Source organism: Gymnodraco acuticeps, unplaced genomic scaffold, assembly GCF_902827175.1.
Source record: "Gymnodraco acuticeps unplaced genomic scaffold, fGymAcu1.1, whole genome shotgun sequence".
In the NCBI taxonomy this organism is placed as follows: domain Eukaryota; kingdom Metazoa; phylum Chordata; class Actinopteri; order Perciformes; family Bathydraconidae; genus Gymnodraco; species Gymnodraco acuticeps.
In genome coordinates, this window is record NW_022991381.1 from 118,628 (window position 1) to 144,041 (window position 25,414).

At 40.5% G+C, this 25,414-nt stretch overlaps 2 protein-coding genes across 3 annotated transcripts; one reads left to right on the plus strand and one right to left on the minus strand.

Annotated features, from left to right (window-relative positions):
• Window positions 1–433: 433 nt before the first annotated feature.
• dapp1 (dual adaptor of phosphotyrosine and 3-phosphoinositides) lies at window positions 434–19,135 on the plus strand. Of its 2 annotated transcripts, none has more exons than XM_034241285.1 (9): window positions 434–785; window positions 3,397–3,519; window positions 4,089–4,222; window positions 4,812–4,942; window positions 12,754–12,801; window positions 12,891–12,953; window positions 13,091–13,176; window positions 17,575–17,662; window positions 18,188–19,133. In XM_034241285.1, the coding sequence occupies exons 1-9, from the start codon at window positions 736–738 to the stop codon at window positions 18,209–18,211; spliced, it is 747 nt and encodes a 248-aa protein (XP_034097176.1). In that variant the 5' UTR covers window positions 434–735; the 3' UTR covers window positions 18,212–19,133. The 2 variants fall into 2 exon arrangements, with proteins under 2 accessions (XP_034097176.1, XP_034097175.1); XM_034241284.1 differs by having other exon boundaries at window positions 780–898; window positions 18,188–19,135.
• Window positions 19,136–20,044: 909 nt separating this feature from the next.
• On the minus strand, window positions 20,045–24,848 carry lamtor3 (late endosomal/lysosomal adaptor, MAPK and MTOR activator 3). The gene is made up of 7 exons (XM_034241260.1): window positions 24,736–24,848; window positions 24,306–24,336; window positions 23,288–23,322; window positions 23,151–23,209; window positions 21,994–22,127; window positions 20,865–20,928; window positions 20,045–20,278 (listed from the first exon to the last, which is right to left on the minus strand). Exons 2-7 carry the CDS (start codon window positions 24,312–24,314, stop codon window positions 20,205–20,207), a joined length of 375 nt encoding a protein of 124 aa, XP_034097151.1. The 5' UTR covers window positions 24,315–24,336; window positions 24,736–24,848; the 3' UTR covers window positions 20,045–20,204.
• Window positions 24,849–25,414: the final 566 nt, after the last annotated feature.

Genomic DNA, 25,414 nt, shown 5'->3' on the forward strand with positions numbered 1-25,414 from the left:
GGTGGCGCCATATCCATGTCATTCATGTCAGTGAATGTACTACTTTGAATGTACCCTCTGTAGGCCTATGTGTTAAGTAAATAAAGTTGCCTTGCCTTGAATGAAATTCACGCAACTCTTAATATTAGATAGGCTACTGTGTATTTAAGTGGCGATGGAGATTATTTGTTGACCCTGCTTTAAAGGATATTCTGCCTTTACAAATGGTGCGCTTTATCACTGCCTGGGTTTTGGTTGAAGTGCATCCAAATGCTGCTGCGTTTTCGCGTTTGGCTCATTTTCCATCCGAAGAACACTTTGTCTACCTTGTTATGACTTCTCTCTCGCGCATTCCCTCCCTTAAGACCCCACCCCACCTCACCTTACTCCTCGTGCTGAAACCTACCAATCAGAGTAGGGGGGGTCTTCACAGAATACGTTTGGGGAACAAAATCAAGCTTTTTAAAAGGCGAGTGAATTTTGGCAGGCAGTGAGTGCGGACCTATGGTGCGCGGACCAACGATTGAACGATAAAAAGAACGGCTCTCACCAAGTACGACTCGGTTCCCCTCGTTCGTACCAAAGAGCCGTCCATAAGAACCGGCTCGTTCGTGACCGACACAACACACACACACACACACACACACACACACACACACACACACACACACACACACACACACACACACACACACACACACACACACACACACACACACACACACACACACACACACACAGAGACCTCAGAGAGAGATGAGTTTCTACAGCGACGACTCCTCTACCGACGAGTTAGAGACTTTAGGGTAAGCCTGCTTTTTGACTTTAATGTAATTCTCTGTAAAAGGTTACTTTACCGACGGTAGATGAACGAGACGCTTCTAGAAGGAAACGGGTCTCGAGTGCCGATTGAAATACTGTACAGTGCTCCGTTTAAACTAGTCTTAGCCCTTCACAAACAGAAAGAATGTTTCGATAATATGTTAACAATATTCAAAAACAGTAGCCTGTCTTAGTTAGTTGAATCGGCATTATATAATTGATAATTAGTCATACATTACCGCCACTTCTCCATTGTTTTCAGCGCTCGCGACTAATTTACTGATTAGGATTTGCATAATTAGCTTAATTATTAGCCTCTTGAGATTGCTTGCTGTTTGCTTTTTTATGGACTTCTAAGGTAGCCTAACGGTTAGGCTTAAATGGCATTCACGGATGTTGCAAATGTCGCAGAATTGCTTACATCAGATTTATTTCAGAAGACAACTTTGTTGAGGAAATAACATGAAGAGACATTTTCCAAGTTTCATCTCAAATGGACTTCACTGGTCTCGTTGTGTGGGTGTTAATATTACTGTTGAATATTATATATAATATTAAAAAGGCATAAATAGCTTTCAAAAATGCAAAAAATACATGTAGCCTACTGTTCAAAATTATATTATATTATAAAGACAGAAATCACTTTTAAAATATCTTTAATGTTGATATTACTGTTTAATATTGTGTTAAGAATGTTTATAACATAAGACACAATGAATGTAATGAATGACAAACAAAAGATAAATACACTTTTTTTTTTGAAAAATAACTTATTAATACAAATATATATTAAGAACATGTATTAAGCTGTATGATTCATTTGTCATATTTTCCATCATAATGTAATTTTAAAAAATGCCAACAGGGGGGTCCCCGCCAGAGGATAATGCTATATGGGGGTCCTTGGCATGGCAAAGTTTGGGAACCCCTGGCCTAACCTACAAATATAATTTATAAGAGAAAACAATATCATATATTATCTAATAATAATATATTTTTGAGTTCAATTGTGTTCTGTCTCAGGCAGCATTAAAGTCTATTGGTGGAATAATTACTCAGATGTTACACTTAAGTGAAATTAGCTCTAACAAGTAAAAGTCAAGCATTCAACATTTTACTAAACTTTAGTAAAATCACCTGTTACTTGTTGGAATGGCCCATTTTGGAATTATAAATATAGATTTACTGGAATATGAGTATTGATGCATTAAATTGCCTATTGCAGTTTGTAAAGGTGGAGCTTATTGTAATTACTTGATATACTGCTGCTATAATGCTGCCTATAATAATGTCAATGTTTATTTATAAGTGTATTTATATTTTGTATTAGCAATCTAAATCTGTAAGGTAACTACAGTTGTAAAGCTATCAGATACATTTAGTGGAGTAAAAGTTGTTGCTATATTATAAATTATTAAGTTAGTAATTAGTTAAAGTACAAGTCAAATTTGTAATATGTGTTATACATATTATTATATTACACTGAGTAAATGTACTTAACACCACTCTAAGGGAGCAACATGAAATGATGAGCTATTAAATAGATTAAACCAGAGATTTCTGGGGATGAGTGGACCGTTAAATGCTTTAGGATTGGTTTCCTGTTTTTTACACTCAGCAACTTTTAATGCAAATAATGAAGTTTCACTTCCCTTTATTTGTTCCCTTTGCATGTTTTCACACTCCTTCCTGCTAGTACACCCTTTAGAAAGCTCATTAAGCATTGGGCAACTTTCTCTCCTTCAATAAAACTCTGTATTGAATGAGATGATGCGACCTCACCTGTGATCCTGAGACCCAGGGGCAGATGTTACGGAGTATATTGTATTGTATGGTTGTTTGCCATGTTTCAGGATGGCTAGTGGTTAGTTGGTCACTCTCAGGAAAATAAGTCCATACTTTTTATTTAAACCACTCTTTAGTTCCATCACCCCATAAAATCTGTCATATGGATTTGCTAATAGTCATCGGAATAAATGTCCCTCGCATGAGCTAATCCCAATCCTACAGATCCAAAAGTATTATAAATAAAAAATAAAGCTGTATTTGCTAATGGCTTTGTTCACATCTGATGTTGTGTACACATTGAAAAACGAGATCCAGAAGCCATTTACCAAGTTAAAATCATTCAAGGTGTTGATGCTGGGTGGGCGATTGGACATCATATTCTCTATGAAAAATAATATTAAGAATATATTACAGGTAGGAATATACCAATGCATGGGCACCAGCCGATGTTAGCCCTATTTTCTCAATTGTTACACCCCAACAGGTCTTTATAACCTCAATCAATTATAATTACCAATTAGGATGTGCATTTCGTTTACATTCTTGATGCAATATTACATTTCCGCAGTACTGTCTGTAAAGCCCCATGAGGCTAATTTTTTATTTGTGTAAATGGGCTTTATAATTTAAATTATATTGATTGCCTTTGAGCCAAGAGGCCGTAGATACACTGTTTGGGTCACAAACAGCGCCATTGTGTTTTCTACTGCAAGAATGTGGCAACTTAAATGATTTCAAGACACATTAATAAATCCAAATTAACCACAGTATTGAGTGCTAATTGATTTTTGCTTCATTGTGTTGAAGGTGGTACCACCATGACCTGTCCCGCCATGCAGCAGAAGCTCTGCTCCTGTCCAATGGGACTGATGGGAGTTATCTCCTGAGGAACAGTAATGAAGGGGAAGGCAGCCTCGCCCTGTCTGTCAGGTCAGTCCGCCTCTAACACCTCTTCTTTTTGTGGTCAGCATCAGAGCTGGTGACGCCAGTGGACTGAATAAAGTCATTAAGAAAGCTGGCTCTGTCATCTGCGTTAAAATAGACACTTTTGATGCTGTGGTGGAGAGGAGGACACAAACAAACTGTTATCCGTCATGGATTTTTATATTGTACAATTGTTTATTTTCTACTTTTTTTATTTCTAATTATGTGCAATACTTTGTTTTACATTCTGCTGCAACGAAAATGTCTCAATTTGGGATCAATAAAGTATATCTTATCTTATCTTAAAAACCACTTATTCTGATCTGTTCTGAATCCCTGGTCTTGCCTAGGGGGATATCATATTATCCACAGGTAACAAAATAAATGTGTGTTAATATGGCCGTTGTCTTTCAGCTACTTCATCACATGTACTTGCTGTTGCACGTCACAAGTTATTACCATGAAAGGAAACGTATAGAATACTAAGATGGCTTAACTACGTGATCTTTATTTTGCATGTTAACAACTTTAAAAGTGCATCACTAAATATTGTTTGTTTGTCATCTGACACACAGGGCAAAGGATTCCGTCAAACATTTCCACGTGACACGCAAAGATAACGGCTACTCGTTTGGCTTCAACGAGTACCCAACCCTTCAACATTTTGTCATTCACTTCGCTAATCAGCCTCTGCTGGGCAGTGACGCAGGTACGTTATGACAAACTGCAAGTTACCGGCTAATACAGTGAAACGACACATTGCTCTGCTTTTTACATTACATGTTTGTATTAAAAAGGTGGGAAGGGTGGTAACATTTGACAAGTTTTGAGTTATACAGCTAAATAGTGGAAAAACTAAAAATATAGGTTGATCTCAGACTAATCCAAGGCTGATCTCAAACTGAGCTCGAGAGTCATCTGTGAATGATCTTGGGCTGATTTCAGACTGATCTAAGGCTGATCTCAGACTGATCTAAGGCTTATCTCAGACTGATCTAATGCTTATCTCAAGCTCATCTCAGGCTGATCTCAGACTGTTTTTAGGCTTTCTAAGGCTGGATTCAGATTGATCCCAGTCTAATCTCAGATTAATCCAAGGCTGATCTGAGACTGAGCTCAGGCAAAGACAGCAGGATGAATTTTAATTTCTAATGTCTTGCCTGTGGTTGCCAGGAGGTCAGTCTATCTTTGCTCCGCATCATAGGATATTTTCCTTTGTAGGAAACACACAATTTGTCTCATTCTCAATTGGCCACACCTTTGTGTTGGGTTGCTTTAACTCTCTGCCTCTGAACCAGGAACCCTGATGGTGCTGAAGAGTCCGTATCCGTGGCGCGTGGAGGAGCCATCCATCTACGAGTCAGTGCGAGTTCACACAGCCATACAGACGGGCCGCACAGAAAACGACCTGGTGCCCACCGCACCATCGGTATGACAGCAGTTGATTCCAGAATATATCAAATATCTCTGTGATGTGACCAAAGTTACCTGCTCCAGGTTATGACGTACATTTGACCCGCTGGACCTATTTCTGGACTCAACCTGTTAAGCCCTGAGCCTGTTTTTCAGGTCTCGGGCTCCAAAATGACATTCCCAGAACAAATGACTATATCTTCCCTTCTAAAAGGGTTAAATTAATAATATTTTTTCTCAAAGCAAGGTTGCACGTGTGAGTTGGATGTAGAAAAGTCAGAATCAATATAGATGTTTTTATTTTAAAGTACATTTAGATTGAACATAGTAAAAACATGTAAATTATAGTTTCCGTCCAAAAATAAACCCATTACTTATAGTGAAAACTACCCTTGAATCATGGGATAGTAGACAAAAAGCTTTAGGAATCCAAACTATAACATATAATAAGTACCCTGTATCAGGATTGATGCAAAACAAGTGAAATTGATCTTTTTAGAGAGATTTAGCACAACAAAAACACTTCTGGGGTCATTTGGGTGGATTTGACCTATCTCTGGCCCCCCTTGCTCGATTTTGATGATTGACATCTCTTTCTAACCGTTAGAGCCAATGGAATCGAGGGGAAGTTCCACATAGAGAGGCGAAGTCCCGCCCATCTACTTCCAACCCATGGGACCTTATTTCGGAAAAATGATGCATTGAAGTCAATGGAGAAAACGTATCTTTCGATCCCGTTTGAATTGTGCCACGAATTACACATATGTTTGTCAATCTTAAAAAAATAATTTCCATGTCAAAAAAGTCACAGTTTGTCATAAAACTGTTGAAATATAAGACTATGAAAAATACGCAACTACTGTAGAAAGACTACAAATCCCAGAATCCCGGTCCCGCATGCTGGCTCTTACGGAACCGACTAACTCCCCTTGTGTGTATGTACAGCTCTCAACATGCCCAGACTTGGAGTGATTTTCACCTCTTTTAATACTTTTCGCCTCATTCTGAAAGAAAGAAGTTAAATGTGCCAACGTGAGGGCCGTCTAAGTGTGTGGTGTGAGACGGGAGATGTAGTTCATTGAGCGGTTTCACCAAAATCTTTTAAATTGACAAACATCATATGTGTAATTCGTGGCACAATTCAAAAGGGATCGAAAGATAATCTTTCTCTCGCCATTGACTTCAATACATACTTTTTCCGAAATAAGGTCCCAGGTTTTTTGCTAACTAAAGCTACGTCGTGTGTTGTCTGGTTTTGCTTCCCCTGTTGCGAGTTCTGATCGCTCAGTGATGATACTTATATGTATGGAATCTGTGGAATCTCAGCTTGCTAGCAAAGCTTGTTTGTGCAGAGCATTTTTTCGCTCAGTGCTCATTTCTTTAGAGACTTGTGTTTTGTTTCGGTAAAAATGGTTCATATCGTCAGTTAGCTGAGTTTCTTCCCGTTAAGTGAGTATGACACATTCATAGTTTATTACATTTTAAGAAGCCCTGACACACAGTTTCGTGAACAAAAAAGCCCTTTAAGGCCCGTTGCCCCCGCCGGCGGGGGCTATGGGGCTTAATAGTTTCAAATGGATTATCAGTAATCATTTCAAAGTGACACAGAGACATTGGATTAACCTTCAGCAGCGTTTATATGCGTTGTAATGCCCTTGAACACAACTTTGATCAGAAAACAGCAAAGGTAAGACGTATCTGCCGTTTTGGCCACGTAAAGTGAAGTTGTGTGTTGTCTTTGCTTGCCTTCGCTGCCCTGAGTTTTGATCGCTCAGTGATGATACGTATACCATTGGAATCTGTGGAATCTCAGCTTTCATATGATATACATTGCAGATCTGATGAAGTATAAAATATTTATACCTTGAGTTATGTGCTAAGTGCGAAAGCACTCTTTCGCTTAGTGCTAATTCAGATGCTTGGCGTTAGAGTTGTGTTTTGTTTCGGTAAAACATTTTCATATCGTCAGTTAGCTGATTTTCTTCCCGTTAAGTGGGTATGACACATTAATAGAATTCACGGTTCGGTTCGTACCTCGGTTTGGGTGTCACGGTTCGGTACGGGTTCGGTACAACAAGAAAAAGCAAAAAAAAGTCCCAAATGCATCATTCCAAGTTTGTTGTTATTTATTTTTGAACAGTAGTGCATATTTCAGTATAAAAATAAGGAACTCTAACATTATTACACAGTTAAAAACAAACCACAAACAGTACCACACATACTCAGATGGCCATATTATCTATAATGGCTGATGTCAAACAAAAAGGTTTCATCAAGCTGTAAAACTAAAAAGAATGTCTTGAAAATATTACATCATAAATAATAAGAAAGTGTTTCAAGGGCGCATAGCAATTGAAATATATATGCCAATAGCTTCCGTTATTTCTTTTGGTCTCTCGACTCCGGTGATTGGCAAATCTGGGTGATGCCTTCTGACTCTGTCTTATCTTTCTTACAGTGCTGACGCTTTTCTGCTTGCTCCTGCCTCTGCTTACTTTTTATGCTGATTTTCCTATTCTTATTCTCTGAAAACTTCGAGCAGCGGCTCCTGGACATTAACTTATCAATGGGACAGTTAATCTTCGTAAATAGACGAAGGGTTTCAGCCATATTTCAACATTTTTACGACGACCTCAGTCTTACAGTAGCGTGGCCTAGCAACAGCTAAAGCCTGGTAGGCTACTGCATGCTATTTAGCTTAAGCTAGTTGGTAGCAAAATGCCTCCGTTCTCTACAGATGACTTCCACAAACTTATAGAGAAGATGGCTGTGTTGGAAATGAAAATGCAACGGTTGGAAGTTAACGTGGAAGTGAATGGACTATGTCGTGGGAATGACACCACTTTACCAGTGTTGCAAAATAATGGAAAAGGGTATGCTAACTCACAGCTAGTTAGCAGCTACAAGGATTCCAAGGAACAGGAGGGCTGTGTACTGGGTAATAAATCTACAAGTGGTAGTCCTCCCTGGAACTCTCTGGGTGCAAAGCCTAAGAGTAAATCATTTCCATGGGATTTGGGAGGACGGATAACAGGCAGAGCCCAGCATTCTGAAATCTGTGATGCGACCGGCTGGCCTGCATTGTTATCACCCAGGAAGAGCGCATCTTCAACCCCTATTCATACTAGGAAACAGCAGTGGACAGCTGCTAAAGGGAGAATTACAAACAATCCTCCTAAACCACCAAGTGTGCCAATCCAGAACAGATACGCTCCGCTGACCGAGAGCCGGAGATCTCTTTCTGATGACCCGGATAACCTGTCCTCTTCACACAGCAGGGTAAGGACCAATAGCTACTCCAAAAGTAAAAGGCTAGAGGGAAAGCTAACGACTGGGCCTGAAACTCTGATTGTGGGTGACTCTGCTGTAAGAGATGTAAAAGGTCTGTGTAGTAAGAACAACACCAAAGTACTCTGTTTTCCCAAGGATGTGATCTCTGACTTGGCTGAGAAGATCCTGCATATTGGGGCTGAACATCAGAATGTAAAAAATGTGGTACTGCACATTGGAACAAATGATGTTGTGAAACAACAATCAGAAGTGCTGAAAGAAGACTTTAAATGTTTGTTGGAAACTGCCAGCTCTCTAAATGCAGCGGTGTTCATCAGTGGCCCTCTACCGCCAGTCAGAAGAGGAGTGGAGAGATTCAGCAGATTGTTTGCACTGAACACCTGGCTTTCAACTGTCTGTACTGACCATTCTGTCCATTTTATTGACAATTTTAACTTTTTCTGGGACCGCAGACATCTTTTTAAGGCAAATGGAGTTTGTCTGAACAAGTCAGGAGTGAAATTGTTTATCTCTAACATATTCAACTGCCTGCGTCATCAATCTGTTCCCTCTGCCAAGGACAAGCGGCAAGAGGAATCAAAACAGGAGAAATACACAACACATCGCGCAGAAAACCCTGAAGAAGTATCACTGCACCCGCCTGAGGAATGTTCTGATTATGGGAGACCTATGACACAAATGGAGGAGTCTCCACTGCCCGTCACCCGCCTTTGAGGATACTCTTCATTCATCCCCCAGCTCTCTCTACTCTCCGCTCACCCTCTCACCCTCGCCCACCCCCCTGGAGTTCAATGACCGCATGACGGTGACACGCAGGGTTGGCAGCATGTCCTTTACCCCCGCCCCTCAACGACGCCCACCAAAATCACCAAAGCAGAGATGCGCACCATCTCCCCCGTCTTCATCACCGCGCCTACGTCAACCACCTCCCCCCCCTAGTCAACCACCTCCCCTCCCTTCAAGAAAGCATCTGCAGTCTCCGAAGCCTGATAAGGATGTGTGTGTACAAAACACAACAAATTCTTACTGATATGTGCTGGGTCCAGGCTCAAGGGCGTATGGCACTCTCAACTCTTTCCAGGACATGTCGGGGCCCTGCCTGTCAGTAGCTTTGCCGATATCTGTGTTGATAGGTAATAGATTAAGAGCGGTGAATCATCTTAGAAACAGGAAGCGCTCAAACGTTTGTGTGAGTTTATCTAATTTAGCATTGAGGCCATGACCGTGAAAACAAAAAAAAGAGAATGTCGAAAAGCTGAACGCAGGTGGCGAAAAACAAAACTCCAGGTTCACTTTGAAATCTATAAAGAGAGACTTGGCCTTTATAATTTGGAATTGAAAAACGCACGACAATCGTTCTTCTCTGACATCATTACCAAAAACAACGCACGTGCCTTGTTTGCTACCGTCGACAGACTAACTAACCCCCCAGTGTCAGTAGCCTCTGAATTTCTATCCACCAGGGCGTGCAATGATTTTGCCTCCTTCTTCACTGACAAAATTCAGAAAATCAGACAAGCAGTCAGTGCCTCTGCATCAGGAACAGCAAATGTGTTGTCTCTGTGTCCACTTAACATCAATTCAGACATCATGACACAATTCCATCAGATTAATGATAAAAACCTAGAGGACATTATACAACTTCTGAAATCCTCCTCCTGCTGCCTTGATATTATTCCAACAGGATTTTTCAAAGATGTTTTGCCTTGCATGGCCTCAGATCTACTTCATATAGTAAACAAATCTCTTCACTCAGGTATTTTTCCACAGGCCCTGAAAACTGCAGTCATTAAACCCCTCTTAAAAAAGAATAATCTAGATGCTTCAGTAATGAACAATTACAGGCCCATATCAAACCTCCCATTTCTAGGTAAAATCATTGAAAAAGTTGTTTTTCAACAGTTGAGTAATTTCTTGCATTTAAATAACTGTTTCGATGTGTTCCAGTCAGGCTTTCGTCCAAACCACAGCACTGAGACTGCTCTTGTAAAGGTATTTAATGACATCCACTTAAACACAGACAGTGGCAGAACTTCAGTGTTAGTATTATTAGATCTCAGTGCTGCGTTTGACACTGTTGACCACAACATATTACTAGACCGACTGGAAAACTGGGTGGGACTTTCGGAAACAGTTCTAAATTGGTTTGAATCCTACTTAAAGGACAGAAACAACTTTGTTTCTATAGGTAAATACACATCTGAGTTGACAAATATGACATGTGGGGTACCTCAAGGCTCCATCTTGGGGCCTCTTCTCTTTAACATCTACATGCTACCACTGGCTCAGATAATGAAAAACAACAAAATAAGTTACCATAGCTATGCAGATGACACACAAATGTACGTAACAATTTCACCAGGAGACTATGCTCCAATTCAAACACTGAGTAAGTGCATTGAACAAATCAATGACTGGATGTGTCAGAACTTTCTCCAATTAAACAAAGATAAAACTGAGGTAATGGTTTTTGGAGCCAAGTCAGAACGTATAAAAGTTAGCGCTGAGCTTCAGTGTGCAATGTTCAAAACAACAGATAAAGCCAGAAATCTAGGTGTAGTCATGGACTCTGACCTAAGTTTCAACAGTCACATTAAAACAATTACTAAATCAGCCTACTATCACCTAAAGAATATATCTAGGATTAAAAGACTAATGTCACAGCAGGATTTGGAAAAACTTGTCCATGCTTTTATCTTCAGTAGACTCGACTACTGTAATGGTGTCTTCACAGGTCTCACTAAAAAATCTATTAGGAAGCTGCAGCTGATTCAGAACGCTGCTGCTCGAGTCCTCACTAACACTAAGAAAGTGGATCACATCACTCCTGTTCTGAAGTCTTTACACTGGCTTCCTGTGTGTCAAAGAATAGATTTCCAAATACTGCTGCTGGTTTATAAAGCACTGAATGGTTTAGGCCCAAAATACATTTCTGACCTCCTACTAAATTATGAACCATCCAGATCTCTCAGGTCTTCAGGGACTGGTCAGCTTTCTGTCCCCAGAGTCAGAACTAAACATGGTAAAGCAGCGTTCAGTTATTATGCTCCAAATATCTGGAACAAACTCCCAGAAACCTGTAGGTCCGCTGCAACTCTGACTACTTTTAAATCCAGGCTGAAGACTTTTCTTTTTGTCGCTGCTTTTAATTGAACTATTCATATCTTAGACTGCACTGTAACTTTTATCCATGTACTTTTTCTTTTAATGTTTAGTTGAACAATTCATATCTTAGACTGCACTGTAACTTTTATCCATGTATTTTTTCTTTTAATGTTTATTTTATTAGTTTTTATTTTTAATGACTGATTTTAAATGCCATTTTCTTAATGTCTTTCATTTTTTGTAAAGCACTTTGAATTGCCTTGTGTTGAATAGTGCTATATAAATAAACTTGCCTTGCCTTGCTTTGCCTTGATATGATTTAGCATGTTTGGCGTGTGTTACCATTAGCATACCGCACCAACGCCGACACACCGTCCTTGTCCGATCCACCACTCGCACTCCATCGTTATTGTAGTCCACAGGGAATCCGAAATGTCCCCACACAGCTGATTTAAAAGAAGCAGGTGGGTTCTAGCTCCTGTGTGTTATCTGAAATCGCCATACTAACTTTTCTTCTTCTTGTATTTTGTTCGTTTTGTTGTGTTTTCTTCTTGTTCTTCATTTGTTGTCTAAGGGCGGCTGGCAAACAGCTTTTAGGCGCAATGCCGCCCCTGGATTATAAATAGTGTAATGGATACTGCCCTGAATGACAGACTTTTTTCCCACTCATAAAAAAGGCGTATTCGTCGTGTGACTGCATGTGCCGAACTGTGACGTCCGAACCGTGACTGTTCGGGACGAATATGGATACTGTTACACCCCTATAAAGCATATATTTTTCCTCCTAGGATAAGTAAGATCAATACTCCTTCGCAACAGGCACTTGGTGACGTTTTTAAATGGGGACAAACTTGGAAAGATACATATTGGCGGGGGCATAAGCCTTCACCATTGTATGAAGTTGTTGACATCATCATAACACGACTAGTTTTGCTAACTTTTGCCCACAAACTACAAGAGTTGTATCTTGTGGCAAAGATTTTTGATCAGCAGTCGTTAGATGGAGGTTAATACCTACGCCATGACACCAGCTGATTTTATGTGATGCGGCTTCCATACTTGAGTTGACTTGCTGAACCAACCCCAGGACAATAAGCCAACATCTTTGTTGTTCTTCTTCTTCTGGCGTTTGTCTTTGGTATGTTCAGCTCCTGTCATGAGAGCCAGGTCAATGTGTCATTGTCAATATCAGTCCTACAACGGTATCCATTTGAAGACCGCAAGAAGCATAGCTCTTTTAGGTCAAATGCTGAGGTCCAAGAACACTGCAGCTCAACATTGAAGGCATTAACACTGCCAAGAACAACAACAACATGTTACAACTTCACTGTTCACTGATGAAGAACCTAAAAAAGCTGGTCAGTTGAGTGAATATGATTTTTAAGGTTTGCTATAAATCTGAATTATCTAACATGAACTATGTGTTTTCAGCTAGGCACAAAGGAAGGCTATCTGACGAAACAAGGAGCATTTGTGAAGGTAAGATCAGTGGAGCTGGTACACCTCACTGTGTCTCAAACATAAACGAGTAGTCATGTGTCTGATCAGACTTTTAATCTTTTGTGCAGAACTGGAAACAGAGATGGTTCACACTCAACAGATATGAACTCAAATACTTCAAAGACAAAGGGGTGAATCTCTCTTTAGCCTAAAGGCGATGTTACTTCAAATATTTGATTACAGTATTTGGCTAATATTGAGTTTAATCTGCTCTTAGTCCTAGACAATCACTATTGGGACTTGTAGACAGTGTCTATCTCTGTTGCAGAGTGAGGAGCCCATCCGGACCGTGGACCTCAAAGCCTGCTCTGCAGTACAGTTTGACTACTCTCAGGAACGAGTCAACTGTTTCTGGTAGGTGATGTAGTGGTAGGACCTTATTCAGCACTGAGAGGCTGCATTACTGATTTTACATAAAGAATGTGGAAATGTTTGTGTTTGCGTCGACTGTGGCTCGGAAGGTAGATGGTCTTCTACCAATCAGAAGGTCATTGGTGTGATCTTCAGCCCCTGCAGTCAACATGTCAATGTGTGCTCGGGCAAGATACTTAACCTCAAAACTCCCAGTGGCCTGAATCTGAGCCTTTCTTGAGCAGTTGGCACCTTGTATGGCAGCCTCTAACTCTAACCCTACGATTACATCTTCCAATGAAAGCTGCTTGTCATTTTAAATGAAGTGTAATGAAGAGTAATTTTTTCAGAATAAACTGGGCTGTTGTAGAAGCAAAGGTATGTCTGAAGCTAAACACTATGCTGTCCAAGAATTCTGATTGATTTTCATTAAGCCCGTTAAGCACATTCAAAAAAGTTCCATTCTTAGGTCAAGTTCAATCAGCTGATGAGGACCTTGCGATGTGTTTGAATGATTTTGAACATACATCAGGATTACAATACCATGCATAACTTATGATGTTGCGTTACATAATCAGTTTATTGTGAGTAGGGGTGGCAATCAATTACAACTATTTAATCACAATTAATGGAATTATTGTCCAGCAGTGAATCGCAAATGAATTCAACCCTAAAGTATTTCAAACCTTATCCACTGTGCTTGCTTTATGCAAATGTAGTTGAATTATTGTGATGTATATATGTAATATAAATGTTGTACAGAAACCCTCCCGAATCGGAATCTAGGGACGTCACCAGAAATGTACTAGTTGATACCGATACCAGTGAAATTCAATGATTTTAAATACCGAATGTATATTCAAACATCTGCTTTTATAAAATAGAAAAATCTTGCAATAGTAGTTTTAATAACAGTTGCTTAGAGCTGGTGTAACGAAGTTAAAGAGGCCATCATTTTTTCTATTATACCTATTCAAGACTCAAAGGTCTATTGTCATAACACATACACAACTAGGGTGAAGTTATGTAATGTATGAAACATTTAGACCGCATGTTCTTCGACAGTGCAATTACAAGACGTAAAAAAACAACAATAAAAACAGTGCAAGCTCTACGTGTTTACGCAGTGTTTAACAGTCTTATGGCCTGTGGGATGAAACTGTCTCTGAGTCTGGTCAATCAATCAATCAATGTTTATTTATATAGCCCAATATCACAAATGTTACATTTGTCTCAGTGGACTTCACAGTTTGTACAGAATATCAGTATGACAATACGACACCCTCTGTCCTTAGACCCTCTGTCCTTAGACCCTCACATCGTACAAGGAAAAACTTCCAGAGAAAACCCACAGTTTAAAGGGAAAAAAGGGAGAAACCTCAGGGAGAGCAACAGAGGAGGGATCCCTCTCCCAGGACGGACAGACGTGCAATAGATGCCGGGTGTAAATCGAAAAGATGATACATTTACAACATACCAAATGTTTGGAAATGCATGTGTCTATAATAAGAAGATGAATCCACGAGGATGTCAGCAATCTTGTGGGAGCCATCAGTGAAGTAGTATGATGAGAGTCAGGCAGGACCGCAGAGACAGGTTCAGCCACGACTCGAAGTCCAGGACTCAGATCCAGTGCTCAGGATCCAGGACACACGACCACAGCAACATGGCCTGCCCCAGGGTTCTGTTTTAGCCCCCCTTCTTTTTGTCCTGTACATGCTCCCATTGGGCCACTTAATTAGCCAATTTGAGGATGTCTCGTATCACTGCTACGCAGATGATATCCAGATATATTTCTCCTTCAAACCTGTCAAAATGGAAAAAGTAAACACCCTCATCACATGTCTGTCTGCAATTGAGGAGTGGATGTCAAGCAACTTCCTACAGCTCAATGCATCGAAAACGGACGTCTTGATCTCAGCGGCTGATAACATCGCCTCTAAGGTAGCAAGCCACCTGGGTTCATTCAGTGGTAACATAAGGGCAAACATAAAAAACCTTGGTGTTACCTTCGATCAGTCTATGCTACTAGACAAACACATAAAACTTCTGACCCGTACCTGTTTTTTCCATCTCAGGAACATTGCCAAGCTCAGGGGGGTTCTATCCAACGCAGAAATGGAGATGGCTATCCATGCCTTTATTTCATCCCGGCTTGATTACTGTAATGCTCTGTTCTCCTGCCTCAGCAAAACATCAATAAACCGGTTACAACAGGTCCAAAATGCTGCAGCCAGATTACTCACTCGGTCCAAAAAAACATGCCACATCACTCCGATTCTTTCTGCCCTGCACTGGCTCCCTGTCCATCTCAGAACCCAATTCAAAGTACTGGTCTTCACATATAGAGCTGTCCATGGCCAAGCCCCAGCCTACATCAATGACCTTATCCACCCGCACATCACAACCCGGGCCCTGAGGTCCTCTGAGCAAGGCCTCCTAAGGGTGCCCCGAACCAGGCTAAAGACTAAGGGTGACCGTTCCTTTGAGGTGGTGGCCCCAAGGCTTTGGAACAAACTCCCCCAGATAATAAAAACCTCGGCCTCAATAGAGATTTTTAAGGGGAAGTTAAAGACCCACCTTTTCCGACAGGCCTTTGGGTCGTCGGGGGAGGTGAGTTAGTAGCTGTCTTTTATTGGTGTTTTATCGTATGTTTTATCCTATGTATTATCCTATGTATTACCTGCTGCTGTTTTATGCCTTTTATTCTACATGTTATAGTTTTACTTTGAATTGTGTCCTGTGTACTGTACTGTAAAGCACTTTGTACATCCGTGTTGAGAAGGGTGCTATATAAATAAAGTTTTACTTACTTACTTACAGGTACGTACAGACAGAAGGAAGAAGTAAGGTGTCCCCAGACAGTCTAGCCTATAGCAGCAAAACTAACATGTCTATTTACATGGACTCCCTTAGGATAGGTTGAGGGAAAGGTGTAGCAAGTAAGAAGTATAAGGAACAGAGGTGGAGAGGCACAACGTGTCTACGTACATGCACTCCCTTAGGATAGGTTGAGGGAAAAGAGTAGGAACTAAGAAGTATGCGCCACATCTATACCATGAGCGCATTGCTCCTAAAAAGTTTTTTTGGCACTGACACCAATCAACAGTTGTGCGTCGACTCGGCAGGGATCAAGGCACGTATATGCCTCTCCCTGCTTCCACCGTCTACACACACATAGTCCTGATGCTGCGGTACCGCCTGCCAGATGGCAGCAGACAGAACAGTTTGTGGCTGGGGTGATGGGGGTCTTTGATAATCCTGTGGGCTTGTCCATGTTGAACCTCCTCAGCCTGCGGAGGAAGAAGAGCCGCTGTCGAGCTGTTTTGGTGATGGTGTTTGTGTGAAGAGTCCATGTCAGATCCTCAGTGATGTGACACCGAGGAACCTGAAGCTGTCGTGTGTGAACAGGGAGTAGAGGAGAGGGCTGAGCACGCAGCCTTGAGGGGCTCCGGTGTTGAGGATTTATAGTGCTGTGCAATTTCTCACCTAAAACTCAATTTTACAGAATGCAGTTTGAACAAATCGTGATCAAAATAATTTAACCTTTCACCTATACAAATGTTTACAGCAAAGACCTCGAACACATCATAATGTATCTGATTGGAACCGAGTAGAACCGTGCTGCCCTGTGCCTTCTAAGTAAAAATATGTTGTTAAGGTGGTACATTTGAAGCAATAATGTGAAGTATAAAGCACTTGTTGAGTGTAGAGTGTAGTCAATAAGGGTGCTCCTCCCTCCTGCAATTCCACTTCTGAAATAGGAAATAACCTACATATTTTAATGAAAAAATGATTTAAGGGTTGAAGAACTGGAATAAAAAACTGTACAAAAGATAATGAAAAAAGTGAACGAAAAATGCAATTTTACTAAAGAGATAAAAATATAAGAAAACTATAGGCCATTATTTTCAGATGACAGCCACACTATGAAGAGATGAGCTACAGCAAGGCTCTCTGAGGCAACTTCCCCATGGCAGCAACATATTTGTATTTACAAAAAAGGGGAAGTAGTTCAATAAGAGAAGGAAATGGGGGGAGGGAGGGAGAGGTGCACAGTAACTAAAGGGTAGCAGAGGTTACCACCTTTGCCTTTCACACAGTCCACTGCTGCTTAGTTATCGATCTAAACTGCGGGATAACAGGGTTTGTGTTACAACGCACATGTTAGAGCCCTGATTTACTTTTGGCCATTGAGTGACCGCTGAGGCTCAAGGGTTAAAAACAAGGAAGAAAAATCAGTAAAACCATTTTGTAGGGAACCTATACTTTGATCTTAAGAACAGGCTTCTCTAGACCTAACCAAGGCTAATGACTCTGACTCAAGAGATGAGATCAAATACCTTGGGTAAAAACCAGATGATCCAATGTAATGCTCTCCTCTTCTCTTTGTGTCCACAGCTTAGTGTTTCCTGAAAGGACATTTTATCTCTGTGCAAAGACGGGAGTGGAGGCAGATGAGTGGATCAAGATCCTCAGGTGGAAACTGGTGAGTTTGTTCAGAATGAATATGTTACTTTGGTAAGAAGTGCAACTCAAACTTATGAAGGGTCTATGCCTTTCAATCCAGATCATAGTGTAGAAAAGAGGAGAGAAACCAGCTAAAGAACTATTGAGAGGGTCCAGACTTTAGAAGAAAACAGGACAGGTTAAGGGAAAGTTTATTATTACAGTGACAAGAGTGATAAATTAGTCATTCACAGCTTGTGAACCCACTTCCTTAAGTCAACCACTGTTCTTCTGTTGATTAAACACACTTATCTTTGTATTACATTACATTTACACTTAGAAGTGTTCTGAGGTGGCAGCAGCACTTTAATGTTGACTTGGCTTTCAACTGTTAGGCTTCCAGGGCTGGGATCATTTGCATTGTCACTGCGCTTGAAAACTTGGCCAAAAAAATGATTCTGTTTTGTGTTATTGATAGCTCGATATATATTCACTGTTGATTGCACTTATTGTAAGGTGCTTTGGATAGAAGCTAAATGTAATGCAATGTATTCTCTGTTTTCAGTCACAGATAAGCAAAGGTCGGTGACAGCTGTCAGCAAAGAGACAGGAGATAAAGGGAAGGAACAATGAAGGAGAGCCCCATTAACATGTGAAGGGTTTAGCATCCCAAAGTGTAGCATCACATTAAGGCTGGCCTGGATGTGGCTCAGTCACAAGCGTGCTGTTGGCTTCTATGACCCTCGGGACCTCAAAGATATTGCTAGCATGAATCCATAAGAGCATCTCTCAGTACTTCCTTAATTGAATGTGTTTTTGGTTAGATGCCTACACATAAAATATGTCAGTAAATACAAAAACCTGTAGGTATCATGAATGTGTGTTTGCCACAGAGCTTACTTCCTGCAGTATTCCAAAACCACATGGAGAAATCCCATTGCTTTCTGTGGATAGAGCACTTGTGATGCTAACGGCTGGGTTGGCCTACGTCATCACTGCACCACTATTTTGGTTCCCAGTGGTGAGGAACAGCTACAGCTGATCACTGTTACACAGAAGTGCCAAATAATAATCAAACAATTCTATTCCGCTTTACACAAATAAGGTTTCCATGAACTACATGTCGCACAGTGAATCTTGATTTTGTTACCGGCTCACTGAAATCTCTTAAAATGTTGCAGTTTCTTCTTAAGTCCAGTCATGTAATCATGAAGAGTATAAACGGAACCAAAATGTCTAACGTCAAAAGAAAAGTTGATGCAGCAGGAAATACATTTAATAAGGAAAGGAAATACATGTTAGAAAAGAGAATTGGAGGGATGAAACCCTCTTTAATGGTCACACATGCAGAGCACACAGTGACATGTGGCCTCTGCATTGAACCCATCCTAGTACCAGGAGCAGTGGGCAACTATTGTACAGCGCCCGGGGAGCAATGGGAGTGGGGGGGAAGGGGGATGTGAGGGGGGATTTCTTCTTTGCCACTAGGCAGTGATGATGCCCAAATTATACACTTTACAGGGGTACACTCATTTTTTAAATAAATTGTTCAAAATACTTGAAGTCTGATTGCAATTATTTTCACTAAACTTCTGCTTTCAGAGCTCGTTATCAACCAAGTTATGACTAAAACCAATGTTGGGGAAATGTTTTCCTAGGCCCACACCTTTGACCCAGTTTATCAGTCTGTACTGCCCTCACTGAGCTCCTGCACCTTGGCTGCTGTGCTCTCAGTGTTCTGTCTCCCTGCTCCTGCTTGTTGGCGTCAGCTGATAGAGGTGTTATGGTTCTATCTTGTTATGCACAATGCTGATTCTTCTCTCAGAACTAGCTAAACACATGGGCCTGGGGTAGAGATCTTTAGAATTGGTTTGGCATTCTACTGTGTCAATTCGTGGCACAGCACGTCTTGTGAATTCTCCGGCTAAAGCTCCAAACAAACCATCAGTGTTTGCCACCAAAGTTCCTGCTCTGAGTTTCGTCTCCATTGTTTCCAACACAACCAGTCGTAATTGAATGCAGAGGCATTTATATATTAGGATTGCAATGTTATTAGGTAGGGTATGTAGGAAACAAGAGCCAAAATGTAGACAGAAGTTTACACTGACTGTTAAATAAATATAGAAATAAATATTCCTTATTTTGCAATGAAAGACGATAAAACAGGAACAGAATTGACATTTCTAGCTCTTCCTGTTTATTCTAATTTATGAATAATTTCCATACAATGTAACGTTTCCATATTAAACTTCATAGTGTGAAGCATGTGGACGACAACATGAGAGAAACCAAGTGTGAAGGTTTGAAGGTCCTCACATGGAAACTGAATCTGTACGGAGAAACTGACCTTTACCTAACAAATACAGGGGTTATCAATGTGTGTTTGTACGTGACAAGATTAGACATAAAAAAGACGACTGAAGTTGTTGACAGTAAACATTTATTGGGCTTTGCTGACATTGATTGGACATATAAATATGGTTGTGTCTAAAAAGCTGATCAGAAGAAGAAAGAGTCTACAGGTAAGGCAGAAGTAAGTCAACAGTGAAGAGTTCCATCATCATGATGAAGAGGTGGTCTGTTTATGTGACCTCCACCACCTGCCTCAGCTCCTCTATGAGGGGGGCCAACTCCTTCTCCAGACTCATGATGAGACCTGAGGACACAATGCACGTGCTTACTTCAGATAAAGCATAAATTTATCTGTGACTGTTTGTTCCTCCTGGTGAGACTCAAAAAGCAGCCAAGTGTGATGAACGGAATGTTATTATCAGATCAATCGGAATAAGGCTTATTGCCAGGCAGGTTGACACATACAAGGAATTTCATTTGGTGTGTAATGGTGCATACATTTTATATTTCAAGTCTTCAGCTCAGTCCATGCTGTGGTGGACGCAAGTACGAATCCAGCATGCGGTTCCTTTAAGAATATAATAATGGCTACACTGGTCAGAAAATTATCTAAAACTGAAAAAAAAGTATTATGATTCTTAATCTGATCACTTTAAAAAGGCTGACTTAAAGGATCCCGGCGTGTGTTCCATGTTCATTATTGTTTACATGTTGCTACCCCATTCTTTTATGGATGGATTGTCAGAACAAGTGATTGTAAATGGAAGATTTATAAGGTTTCTTCAGTTGCAGAGCTTAAACAATCTGAATGTTGGATGAACTTGTTGGAAAAGATCCCTGATCATCGATCATATCTGTGCTTGATTATTCTTGACTTGAAGACTTTGTACCTGTGTTGGCGTTGCTGGCGGCGATGAAGCTGATGACCAGCGGTAACCTGTTGAACTGCACAATCTGATCAACAGAGGAAACACAAGTTAGGCTTGGGGTGTCAGTGCAGGATGTACAGTGTGTGTCAGCAAATAAAGCATCGTGAAAACAAAGGTGTGTGAGCTGCAGGTAGGGATGGGTATCGTTAAGGTTTTAACGGTACTACTACTTTTATCGATAGCGCTTATCGGTCCGGTCTTTTAACGGTACTCTTATCGGTTCTTTTGGAGAAAAAAATAAGATAAACTATCTAAACAAATTGTGAACAAAACTAACATTGCTTTTTATTTAAATTAAATACATAATATTTCACATCAAAAGAAACAACAACGTTTTAACAAATCGTATTAAATAATCTGATGACAGAACTGTAAACAGAATAGCTGAAACTTTAACTAAATAAATAACTCAGTTTCCTCTAATCATTAACCCATGTTTGTATAATGGAGTTAACTCCGTGTGTTGCTGCTAGCATACATAACACCTGACGTGGAAACGTTGCTCGTGGATGGGGGGGCTACAGAGCTGCTAGAAAGACAGTGGAACCCGGTGCATTCCTCCGTCTGGATGTGGTGCACTTTTGCTAAATGTTTAGACAAATTGCTCGCGTTACCGCCTTACATGCTGAACTCTTATTGCACTTAACGAGTATTGTCCACATCGAGACGGGTAAAGTTTAACCACACCTTGGAGCGCGTTCTCTCCGCCATCTCCTCCGTGTGTGTGTGTGTGTGTTGCTGCATGTAGCAGCTGCGTGTGTGTGTAAACTGCCCCGCCCCCTCGCACACAGACGGGGGAGAGAGATCTCTCATCTGGATCGGAAAGATCGAACATACTAAAAATAATCATAGAAGCATTTTTGCAGTCTTTTTGCGTATTAGAAACGGAGTTGGCGACACTAAAACTGCAATTTAATGTTTGTGTAGTAATAATACATATGACAGATCATTTTTACATGTCTCCAGTACCGATAAAAGACCTAACGTCGGAGCTTAACGGTACCACGGTCTTTAATAATTCAGCCCCGCGGCCCGGGGCTCAGTACCCATCCCTAGCTGCTGGTGTGCAGTGTGCAGACAGAGCAGACACCTGGTAGGTGTTGTAGTAGCAGATGATGCTCTTGTTCTTGGACAGGCCCAGCTTGCTGCCCTGGTCTGTGGCCAGAGCGAAGGTGGACAGGAAGCCCGGCCTCAGAGCGTGCACCGGGGCGTTGTCATTGGCAACTGCAGGGACACAGAGGCAATGTTACCAACAACAACCACCAGCCAGACAGACAGGGAACTGCTGCTCTCCCAGACCGCTGATGTAACCTACAACTCACTTTAAGTCACACTACCGACACACCGCTGACAGTCCCCTGCTGAATCCGACTGATCCATTCAACAAATTGATAGGAAGGCTGTATAAAGAACGACATCAGGAATGTACTGGATGTAGCTTAATGTTTTAGAACATAAAATACAATCTACACCATGCGACTTAACACAGAAGAGTTATATTGTATATTAGTGTTACTACATACCAGAATTAAAACAGCGCTTTACTTCAAGTTGACAGAAGCACGTCTTAATCAAAGTGTAATGGGTCGGACAGGCCTACATGTATTTTGTTTCTTTAATGAAAAGGGTTTATTCTGTTTTATTTTATATGAGAATATGTAGGCTAGAGCTGGAGGAAATTATGTTTTGCATGCTGCAATTCTGCCATTGAGGGGGCTCCGTTTGATCTGAAATAGCTGTTCAGCGAAATATAAATCCACATGCCTTAATGATGTCATTCTTTTTATAGCCTTCCTATCAATTGTTTTCATTTTGAATTCCTCTTATCTGTCCGGGACAACAACATGTTCCTGGACACATTGACCAGCAGCTTTCTAGGTAAAGGCTGGTGTAGACTGTAGGATTGTTAGTTAGGAAACCAATATTCTATATTCCAACTAATAACACTAAGGAGAGTATATACATGCCAAATATCACAGCAGTGTTGCGCTTTCACCAGGCCATCGAGTGTTTATGGAACATTTACATAACTAGGACCATAGCAAGAAGCTGCCAGCAGACAGAGGAAGTCACAAGTAGGACTGGATGCTGTTCTGAAAATGGCTCACACAGGAAATAAAAGAAACAGAAAGAAAAACCACAATATCATGGATAATTGAGGTTATCCTTTACTGTGGTTTGCAGTGGGAAAAAGTAGAGGAAAGGAAAAGGAGCACACTCAAGGATGAGAGTGGAAAGGTTCCTTGCCTTTAATAACTGGGACTCCATCCCTGTCTGTCACCACCACAGCATGCAGACCTTCCACACTGAAGGAAAACACAGAGAAGATGTTACACATGACCCTACACAATACGGCCTCAAAGCTGGGCATTGGTTATACACACCTTTGCAGCTGTTTGTACAGGTATCTCTTCAAATCCTGTAAGAAACATGTGTTGGATGGAAAACAACAAGTGAGACACATGATAACAACAAGCTGCCTGTCAGTCTGACACAGTCAAAGATCCTTTACGGAAGCTAAAGTATTAATACCACACTGTTAGAATATTCTGTTATCATTGAAAGTCCTGCATTGGAAATGTTAATTAAGTATAATTAAGATTATTATCAGCAAAATGTTGTTTAAGTATTACACTTAAAAGTTACACAATGCAGAACAATCTAAATTAAATGAAAAAATAACTCAAAATGTGTCAAATTAATGTGTTATGTTCATTTATCGACTAAGAAGTTGTTCTATAAACTGTTGGCTAGTTTAATTTATGACCAAATATCATACTTTTCATGCAAAAATCTTTATTGTAAAGTAACAAGAAGTCATTGATTTGTGTTTTTTTAGATGTGTTTATATATGCTCCTTTTCCTATTAGTTTATTGGGAAATATCTGAAAGCCATGTTGTGGTTGTGTGCATGTCCATTACAGCGAAGAGCCTGCAGCTGTTAGCTCTGGTTAACATACAAGAGTGCTACAGTGTGGAGCTACATGCTAACGTCATGTTACACACACTCACATTTTACGCTACAATATGTTATCACATTTTGCTCTCGCGCACTATAAGTTGTATATTCATATACAGTTAAATGCGACATTTCGTTTGATAAAAAACTATTAAAAAAACATTCTGTTAGGTTTGTCCATCTCTGTGCTAGAGAAAGATTATGGGGCTAGCTAACACACAACACACACACACACACACACACCACACACACACACCACACACACCACACACACAACACACACACACACAACACACAACACACACACACACACACACACACCCACACACACACACACACACACCACACACACACACACACACACACACACACACACACACACACACCACACACACCACACACACACACACACACACACACACACCACACACACACACACTCACATCAGCCATGATATGCAGAGCGGTCCGGCAGCTGTGGGGAGAAACAGGCTTCATTAGAGTTACAGTTAGCTTCACTATCTGTCAATATACGTCAACTGTAGACAGAAACAAGCTTTGTTAGATTAACGTTGTCTTCATTGTATGTTAATATAAGCTACACTGGGAGACACAGGCTCTATTACAGTAACGTTAGCTTCACTTTCTGTTCATATGAATTCACTTTAGAAAGAAACAAACTCCTCGGTCAGGTTGACATGTTAGCTACTTAGCAAGATATCAGCCGATATTTATCTCTTAGGTTTGTTCCTATAATAATAAAGTTAAACTAGTGCCTATAGTTAGGTTGACCTGTGCATGCCAAATTAATCTGAAATGCTATATTAACAAACTACACAAAATACAATATAAAACATGAAATGGGTTCACAAACCTTACACTCTTCACGAGAGGCACTACCACTAATCACATGACAGCTTGTTTTGTTTCCGGCTCTGAAAGAATGTTGAGGAGAGTCGCTGCTGCGTAACACGTGACCGCAAACTGCGCACTGCGCACTGCGCTGCTTTCTTCTTCGTCGGTGGCGGACTAAAAACAGCTTTAATTAAAGGTGTCTTCCGCAACCTACTGTACCGGAGTGTGTAACAGCATACATTATTATCAACTTTCTCATTACATTTAAGACATTTCAAAACACTTTAGTCATGGATTTATATAAACAAAAAACATATTTTCGGATATGTTTGCTTTGAGTCTGAATTGAATGGACCAACTGGCCAGATGATCAAAATGCTTAGACTTTGTTCATACGTTTAATTGCTTAGCCTTTAACAATCTTATACAAATAATTCTTTGAAAAAAAAAAGACCAAAATCAAACCATCTAATGGATTTCTAATACTTTGCAGAGCCACTGAATCCTAGTCTTGTAAAAATGTTATGGTTATACTACAGTACCTTTCCAGCAATTCATGTCACTAAAATGGCAAATATGTTTGCAATATTTGTTTATTTAGGTATATAAAGTAACCCTTAACTCCTGTAGAAACAGAAGAAAGAGGCGCTGAGCAGTTGTCATTTCCCTGGGACCAAATCCAAAAATAGCCCACTATT